Here is a 9,444-nt window from a genome sequence, read left to right as displayed (position 1 = left end):
CAAGTTGTATATCTTTCACTTTCATTGATGGTGTAGAAAGGTAAGAGAAAATAGAAACGAAATTAAAGTGCTGTCATGCTTATTATTTACATTCTATGACTAGAACTGTTTCAGTTTCAGGTACTGCTGAAAATTATTTCATACACTGCCAGAATTGGCAAGTTTTAGGCATTGGTTACCAGAGCTTGTTGAAGCCATTCAACTTGAAGTTCTATTGAATGTGCAGATCATCAATACTAGTAAGTAATGCTGAATCCCCACCATTCATTAATTGATACCATCTTTCTTGAAGTAGATTGATGATCTCAGCTTCTCTGGAGTCAGTCAAAGAATAGCCGCACAGGTTACAACTTATAAGCTTGGAGTTATAATTCTTTGAACTTGATTATATTATGATGCATATTTTACTTATGTTAGAAGAGATTTACCTTAAATGGTGCACTGTTCTTGAAATCTGTTGGGGAGAACGAGGACCCTCATCATACCCTTCACAAACTATCTCCCCATTATTATCTCTGTAACAGATTATACCCTCCGATCGATCCTCAAAGACCTGTGTATACACAAATTGATTCGATAAACAAGAAAACAAGAATCATCTATGTGTTATTGAATTAGTAGAACAGAAAGAACAACAAAGATGCACTGACCTTGTTTGTGAAGGATGATGATCTGACCAGAATTTTGGGTACTTTCTTCAGTGGAACCTGACCTTGCTTAAGCATCATAGTTTTGTATGCAGGCTTGACAACTGGACCAGACTTTTGAGCAAGAATGTTAGGAGAAGAAAAGCATATTACAGCCATTGAAATGAAAACCCAACAAGAAGAAGAAGAAGGTATGGGAATAAAGTTTGTTCTTATTTTAAAGCTGTAACTATGCAGGAATATAATAATGATAGTGCCAATAAGTTCTTTCTAATAAGTTGAAATTAGGAGTGTTAAATTTGGGATATTAAATTCAATTATTGATAAGGGTCTTGTCGATGTACATTATCATATAAGTATAGGAATATATAGGTGGACCCAGTCTTGCTTATCTTGAACCTGTTTTCAAGTCACATTTGTTGGTTGTCACCACCTTTTGTGACAATTGGTGGGTGGATCTATTCACAATTTCACTGTAACAGTATAACCCCCTGATCACAATGCTTATACACATTTTTTTGCATTGCATCTGTTTTGAGATTTTTTTTTAGAATGAACATTTGAGCTTGCAAGCATCACTTTTCAACTAAATTTCAGTGCTTTCTTATCAAACAATACATCATTGATTCAAGTAGCTTAGGTATAAGCTTTATTGGACCTTTTTTAGTGGCAGCAATATGTGTCTATTTCTGGTAGAGTTATCCTGTCAATCATATCAATTATACATATATATATAGGGGTGACAAAAAAAAATCGGTTCCGGATCAAATAACATCACGTGCTTATGAAATATTTACATGTCTGGACCTTAATCCGGATTGGATTTGGAACGTACTTAATTGACTAAACCTGGATTGGTTTAAATTCGGACAATAACCTAATCCGAGTTAGCGTCCGGACAAGTAAACAAGACAAGATCTCTATGTTTGGAGCCGAACTCAGTTTTAAATCAGACAAAAAATTTGTACTTGGGACCCATATTTTGAACATATAATTTATGTTTAAAATTGGTTTAATTCGATTGGACAAATTCGGCCATTCAGACGGAATAGTGTTTTGTTAGCCTTTACCCCCTATATATTATAGAAGAACAATATTTTTCAATCACACTATGATTCTGAGTTTGAAATATACACAACCCAATTACTTATTTTTACCTGTTTTTATTTACTTTTGAGGTCCAAGGTTTCATTCTCACTAAGGGGTTGAGATTTGGGTAGTTTTTCATCAGTTGTGGTGACCTTCATACCCCTCGAGGGGCATGGTTTAACGTTTGTGTGGCCTATGGGCCTTTCAAAACAAAAAGAAAGTCAAGTGGATTGCCAATAGTGTGGCTCATAAGTATAGTGATGATGCTTATATAACTATACTTAATGTTGTGGCTCATAACTAGTCAATGCATTAAGGCCACAAATTATTTTAAGGTACTAGTTTTACCAGCTCTTGAGTGTGCAAAAAGCCTTCCTAAGACGCAAGATTTTGTTGCTTTTACGTTTTGTATTTGTTTATGACACATAGAACTCACACGCAATCAAAAACAACACCACATTCACTAATATACACAAATACAATATCTGCAATATTCGAACTCTGCACCGTGGACAGAAATACACGAATAGTTAGCTAATTGAATTGGTCGTGTTTAAGTTTTGTATTCACTATCACAAGTGTTTTTTACTCTGCAGTTTTGCACAAAATGCATGGCGTAGGAGTCGGCATCGGGCCAGACTTGGGACGAAAATGACAATGCAGATCTGGCTTGGGCCCATATAAGTTGGGCCTGGGCTTCGCCCGTGGGCCATTTGGTGAGAGCTCGAAAAAGTCACTTATCAAACTGGACAATGGGCTCTTATTGGACCGTTGGCCCATTTATTTCTAGTGTGTGAAATGGGCCCGGATTTTATTTTTTTTTGTGAAAATTTCAGTTTTAAGCTATTTGATCTTTAAATTCTTGTAGGATTAGGATTTCCTACTCCTAAACCAGTGTGACTTAGGTTTGCTTCTCTTTCGCATATATATATATATATAGACACACACACACACACAGTATTAGTATTACTTCCAACACCCTGTTTTTCGTCAGCCTAAGTTTCTTGTTTCCTCCAAAATCCTTCTCCATTCTTCAACTCAAAACTGCGACCATGTCCATGCACAATTCATTCCAACAAACCTACCGATGTTCCAAATCTGGTCATGAAATCGGTGACAAAATCCTTCTTCCATCTTCAGCCCTCAGTTGTCTTATAACCATGATGGTTGATTATCCTATGTTGTTCCAGTTACAGAACCCTTCGACCGGACAAATCTCCCACTGTGGAGTCCTAGAATTCACTTCTCAGGAGGGTTTTGTCTTGATGCCTGATTGGATGATGCGGAACATGAAACTCCTCGAAGGAGAGACTGTGGTGGTCAAGAATGTTAGCGTCAGGAAAGGAACATACATGAAGTTACAACCACATAGTACTGATTTCATTAACCTCACAAACCCTAAATCTGTGTTGGAGACGACATTAAGGAGCTTCTCTTGTTTGACTACTGGTGATACAGTCATGATTCTGTATAATAATCATAAGTATCAGATTGATGTGGTTGAAACTAAGCCGTCGAGCGCGATTTGTGTGATTGAGACTGATTGTGAGGTTGATTTTGCTCCTCCCTTGGATTACAAGGAACCCGAAAAGCCGGTGAAAAGAGAAGATGATGATGAGGAGGAGGATGTGAAGAAGAAGAAGGGATTAGAGGAGAATAAGTTCAAAGCATTCACTGGCATAGCAAGGCGTTTGGATGGTTCTTGTTCAATCATCAAGAATGAGAGTGATGACCAGATTGTTGAAGCAAATAATGTGATGAATAAAAGTAGCACTGATCAATCCAATCTGAAGGTACCTATGTCGAGGAAACTTGTGTTCAATTCCAATGTTGTTGCAGGGAAGGAAGAAGCAAAATCGGCTAACAATGGAGAAGAAAAGTTCCAAGCCTTTACAGGAAGAAGCTACAAACTTAACTGATCATGTTTGATTTCTTGTCTAGTCACATTATTTCTTCTATGCATTATCTTCTTGATTAACAACAATATCATGTATTTGACCTCATGTTAATAATGAATCGATTTAAGCTAATTGTCGCGTGTGAACATGTGGCTCAGTGGTAGAGTTGCACTACCGAACGAACCCTCTCCTCTAAACAAAAGAGTGAAATCCAATTGAGCAATTTTAATGTATTCAACCAAAAATTTAGAGAAACTATTCTTGGGCAGCTCAAATTTAATTTTAAGCAATTCGTTTATGGATTTGGAGACTCCGCAATTTCTTAGAGTTTATAATTCACATCTAATGAACAAGTGGTGATGAAAAAGTCCGAAAATTTTTAAAATAGGAAAAAAAAAAGGAAGGTCACACCTCCTAAACCATAGATTGTATACTCTTCAATTTTAAACGAATTGTGAAACTCCTATATCATAGGTTGACTTGGCATTTTACAGCTCCTAAGGCATGGACCACACATCAAGAGCTACAAAAGGTCCATATTAAAATGGGTAGCTTTAGTCGCACCTTAGTTTTTTTCTAAAGACACCCCAATTTAAGTTGATCACTCCTTGTAAAAATCAATTGACGGGGTGTCTTTAGAAAAAAATCAAGGTGTGACTAAAGCTACCCTATTAAAATGGAGCATGGGCTCTTATTGGACTAAAGATCCAGATTCCATTTAACCAGTCCAAATCCGCTCTGTCAAATGGCCCGAGGATTGAAATTTGCAATTAAGCTCATGTACGGCCCATATTAACATTACCCGTTTCGCCCGGATACCCGAATTGCGATCCAAACAGTATCCGCCACTGCTTGACTTGTTTCTCAAGAAGAGCCCTTGAAAACCCAAACGAAAAGCAAATACGAGACATTGTTTCTCTCGGCGTAAAGAGGTTTTTGAGCTTGGGATCTGGATCTGGATCGAATTGAAAAATGTTTCTCACAAGGTGAATCGATTGTGGTTTTTGGGTTTCGTTCTTTGATATTTGTTGAATGCGTTGTTACTGTAATATTTTCTCGTTTTACTGAGTGAGTTGATATTTTTTGGGTGTTCTGATTCAAGGACCGAGTATGATAGAGGAGTCAACACCTTCTCTCCAGAAGGTAGATTGTTTCAGGTTGAATATGCCATTGAAGCTATCAAGGTAAGCCCAACTAAAACCCTGGTTTCGTTTGTTTCCTCGGAAATTATCGACTTTTCTGTTTTCTCTGGCTAAGTATAGTTTCAATACCCATAAAATAGGATATTGAGGTGTTAGAGGAAAAATCACTTTCTGGGTAATGATTCAAGTTTAGTTAGACACAAGTGGTGTTTTCACTGTGTGAAAGCTGTCAACTTAACTTGGCATTAGTTACTCAAACTTAACTTTGATTGCATAGAAGGGTTTTGTAGGGTGTTAATTGTACAAGAGTAGTTGTAGACTTGTAGTGGTCCTAGTTTGAAAATGTTTTTACCACATGGTTCAATGTGTGAAGGTTTTTTCTTACATCTTGGAAAGCATAATTACTTAAAGGTGTAGAAGCTTCATTAACACTTTCGTGACTGAAGTTTTGTTGTTTACAATGACGCTAGTGTATTAACACTTTCTCAAACTGATTTAAGGCTTAGATGCTTTATTGAGCAATATACATGATACTCGAACACCCAGTAAATTTCTAGTATGTCACTCAATAAAAGCATTTAAGCTTTACCTGAATAAGCTGATAAACCCAGAGACATGACTTGACAATTGCTGCCTTCATATCCTAAATTTTTCATTATTATTTGAATTTAAAATGTGTGTGTAGTTAAAGATGGTTGAATTTCATTAGATATCTGCTTCAGTTTAGAAACTCTGCTACTGGAATGAAATTATATAAATTCGGAGCTGACCAAGTTTCAATACCAGGATACCAGATGCACCATAAGCCATGGGTTTGAGAACTACCATGCAATAATGTGTCCATGGGCTGTAGGAACACTTTCTTATTTGCCTTGGCATCTTAAGGTCATTCATGTGCTTATTTTGATTGCTGAGAATGAACGAAGAGCCTTTATTGATACACAATATTTATATACTTCTCCCAATGGTCATAGTACTGGTAGTATGTTGCACCTTATCTATCTGGGATCACTTAAGGGTGCTTTTTGGGCATGTTACCGATTAAAACTGTTATGACATATTTGTTAAGTATAACTTATTAATATTTTCCTTCTTTTTGAAACCATAGCTCAGAACAATCGGAATGCAACTTATTTTCATCTTGAAGCTGATGAAGCTAACCTGCTTTTATATTGTGTGTTGTCAGCGTACTTTTTGAACTCTATTAATACTGAAGGGAAAAAGAAAATGATTGTTATGAATTTTGTATGTATTTTAGGGCTGAGAATTGTTCAACCTAAAATGATTATTTTGGTTACCAAGTTTACCATACAAGGCAGTCAAACGAATGAGCAATATGCCAATATCCTATTGGCTAAGAATCTTAAATAGGATAACTGAATATATTCTCTCCTCATTCAAGGTTTAAGGCTTTTTTTTCCTTTCTAATAAGCTGCTGGAGACAGTTATGTGTAACATCAAAATTGTTTATTATTTTTCTCCTTTTATCTTGGACAACCAAAGCCTTTACCTAAAATTCTTGTAAGTTTTTAACTCAGGTCAAGTACGTAGTTTATTGGCTGAAAATGTATGTGGTTTTCAATTTGATTGCAGCTGGGTTCAACTGCTATTGGATTGAAAACAAAAGAAGGTGTGGTTCTTGCAGTCGAGAAGCGTATCACTTCACCACTGCTGGTCTGTATACTTTCCTCCATGGTTTTAGTTTACTTGTTGATCAGATGTTTGAAGTGTACAGAATCTTGAATTCACAATGTCATCTTTTCTTGCGTATTTTATTTCAGGAGCCAAGCAGTGTAGAAAAAATTATGGAAATTGATGAGCATATTGGATGTGCTATGAGTGGATTGATTGCTGATGCCCGTACACTTGTTGAGCATGCACGAGTTGAAACTCAGGTATTTTGTTAGTGTGGTTATTCTCTTTGTTTTCTTCATTATGCTTTACTGTTAGTGAAACATTCTTCCTTACTGGTACGAGTCATTTGTGCAGAACCATAGATTCTCATATGGTGAACCGATGACTGTAGAGTCCACAACACAAGCACTCTGTGATCTCGCCCTGCGATTTGGTGAGGGTGATGAAGAATCTATGGTATTAACTATCTCCTCTACAAATTGTTTTCATTTCTTTGCTGTGATGTCTATGAATGATTTTACATCAAAAAAAGTGTGTTGATCTTTCATTAGTAACTGGGAAATGTCTACTACAGCCTATTCGTAGCTCCCCCCATGATGTGTGAGACTTTATGTCATTTGCCATGTTCTTTTTCTTTGATCCATGTGGAGCACATATTTTATTTTCGATGCACAACACATTTCGATGCATTAATTTGAACTAAAAACAATATTAACCCATAATGAAATTATTGTTTGCAGTTATTTCATACTAGCTGCCTTCAGGCATTCTTGGATGCTAAGGCTTTTTCTAGTAAAAGCCCAAATTAACCCAAAAACGTAATAAAATTGAAATACCAAAATACCCAAACGAACATAAATTGACTATTCTGAATTAAGCCCTCGGGTTGACCATCCTTTAGCTTCCACATCATTTTGTGTAACTAATGGCATCTTGTCTTTTTCCCTGTGCAGTCTCGACCCTTTGGGGTATCTCTACTGATTGCTGGTCATGATGAAAATGGCCCCAGCTTGTAAGTATCAGTTAATGCATATAATTTTTCACTCTGCTTGGTTGCAAGTGTTATGATGTTGATATGAATAAAGTTAGGTTTTTGTAACCTTTTCAAAGAGGTGATCTCAGCTGCTTGTTGGAATTTTTTTTCTTTTTATTTCTTCTCTTTTTTGTCCTTTTGTTTTCTGGGCGGGGATCGAGGCGGGTTTTTGAACAGTATATACAAGATACTGGGTGGTACCTGTGAATTGTTGACATTATGTAAAAATAGTAGATCTTCTTGATGTCCTTGAAGAGAGGTATCGTTTGTTTGCTGCTTGGATGCCCTTGAGAAGATAACCTTCATGTCGTAAGAGGGATTTAAGGCTCTTTTTCCCCAATGAATATAATGTTCTTTTTGGCTTGCTACTGAGGTGGTGGTACGTGGGATTTCCTAATTAGTGTTTCATGAATTATATTTGGTTAGTCTAATGACACTGTATCAATGTTCCCATGGCATTGCAGTTGCAACAACTTTAGTAAACTGATCCATGCTAATCTTATGGTAGGCACACATATATGCATTATTTTCTGGCACCGTGTGATGATTTGGCCTTCTATGCCCTTATCATCCCAACACAATGAATATTTCAAATTCAAAATGTTACCGTGATGACATCAACTAGAAAGACGAAATGAGAGTCTAGGGCTGCTAAATGGCTTTACACTTACCTTAATATTGTTGCTAGATCACTGTTTATATTCCTCCCATTTGTTAACTTTCATAGGTTCTACAAATGTTAGGCCTGCAGTGAATATGAATGTAGCTTAACTACTTCGGGACCTGCCCTTTACATTCTATTAGAAGGAATCAGTTAAGGAGGATTAAAGTTCCCCGAGGAAATGTTCAATAATGTGGTTCCTTGAAGCAATTGCTCTTGTAAGGGTAGTTGTAAATTTAGTGATTCATTGTTGGTGTCAATATATTACATAAGCTGATGATTTTACCTGATTTGGTTACTGATCGGAAGCTTCTGCATTTCAGGTACTATACAGATCCATCTGGCACTTTTTGGCAATGCAATGCTAAGGCTATTGGTTCTGGTTCAGAAGGTGCTGACAGCTCTCTGCAAGAGCAGTATAACAAGGTATTATTGCTTTGTGACTGTATGTGGATATCATTAAAGTTTCTTGGTTGTTAGTAGCTTGAACTGTATGCTGCTCACTTTGCCACTATATCTTCTGTAGTCTTATATCGGCCACCCATGCCAGGATACATGTTTCTCTTAACTCATTGACTATACAAACAAATGATTGAAACTCATTTGGTTATTGTTCACAGGAGCTAACTCTTCAAGAAGCTGAGACAATTGCTCTGTCTATTCTGAAGCAAGTTATGGAAGAGAAGGTAAGCCTGACTAGTGTAATACAGACCTTCATATTTTCTGTACAGTGTTTGGCATTCAAGTTTTTTTTTTTTTTGGTCAAATTGTTTGATCTATGCTGTTGATCTCAGGTAACTCCAAACAATGTCGATATTGCAAAGGTGTCTCCAACATACCACCTATATACCCCTTCTGAGGTGGAGGCAGTCATTAGTCGTCTATGAGAGCACATCTCATGAATGCCTGCTTTCTCATCTGTATGTTTGCGAGAATTGTTGTGTTTTTCTGTTTAAATTTGATCTTAGACTGGCCATTCCCATTTTGTTTGTGTGCCTAAAATGCACTTGTTAGTTTGAGCTGTACAACTGGGACATGGATTAAGCTTAATGAAAACCTAAAATTTTCAGGAGACAATTGCAAATGACCATGATGAATACGCAGGTGGCGATTTGATATGACATGCTTGTCCTACTCAAATGTTAAATCTTTGTCCAATATTTGTTTGCCTGGAAATAGTTGTTATGCAGGAAGGAAGTGGGCAACAGGTCCCTGCTTAAGCGCTTGCAATTTCGTCCTGGTGAGGTAGGTCTCTGATAAACAGCTGATGTTGCTTTCTCATTAATGTTTCTTCCCGCCTGAGTAATAATTGGCCAGGATAGTTTGCCTGCCTTCATGT

At 36.9% G+C, this 9,444-nt stretch overlaps 3 protein-coding genes across 3 annotated transcripts; 2 read left to right on the top strand and 1 right to left on the bottom strand.

Annotated features, from left to right (window-relative positions):
• Positions 1-53: 53 nt before the first annotated feature.
• On the bottom strand, positions 54-1,091 carry LOC119984425. The gene is made up of 3 exons (XM_038828365.1): positions 651-1,091; positions 429-553; positions 54-314 (listed from the first exon to the last, which is right to left on the bottom strand). Exons 1-3 carry the CDS (start codon positions 804-806, stop codon positions 212-214), a joined length of 384 nt encoding a protein of 127 aa, XP_038684293.1. The 5' UTR covers positions 807-1,091; the 3' UTR covers positions 54-211.
• On the top strand, positions 743-3,766 carry LOC119984424 (ubiquitin fusion degradation protein 1 homolog). Its single transcript, XM_038828363.1, has 2 exons — positions 743-838; positions 2,927-3,766. Exon 2 carries the CDS (start codon positions 3,002-3,004, stop codon positions 3,653-3,655), a length of 654 nt encoding a protein of 217 aa, XP_038684291.1. The 5' UTR covers positions 743-838; positions 2,927-3,001; the 3' UTR covers positions 3,656-3,766.
• A 594-nt stretch (positions 3,767-4,360) lies between these two features.
• On the top strand, positions 4,361-9,208 carry LOC119983544 (proteasome subunit alpha type-5-like). Its single transcript, XM_038827205.1, has 9 exons — positions 4,361-4,620; positions 4,737-4,818; positions 6,370-6,450; positions 6,558-6,671; positions 6,766-6,867; positions 7,365-7,423; positions 8,429-8,531; positions 8,726-8,791; positions 8,900-9,208. The coding sequence occupies exons 1-9, from the start codon at positions 4,607-4,609 to the stop codon at positions 8,990-8,992; spliced, it is 714 nt and encodes a 237-aa protein (XP_038683133.1). The 5' UTR covers positions 4,361-4,606; the 3' UTR covers positions 8,993-9,208.
• Positions 9,209-9,444: the final 236 nt, after the last annotated feature.

The sequence above is a fragment of the Tripterygium wilfordii genome, chromosome 18 (assembly GCF_013401445.1).
Source record: "Tripterygium wilfordii isolate XIE 37 chromosome 18, ASM1340144v1, whole genome shotgun sequence".
Classification (NCBI taxonomy): Eukaryota; Viridiplantae; Streptophyta; class Magnoliopsida; order Celastrales; family Celastraceae; genus Tripterygium; species Tripterygium wilfordii.
This window is presented reverse-complemented; position numbering and strand designations above follow the sequence as displayed.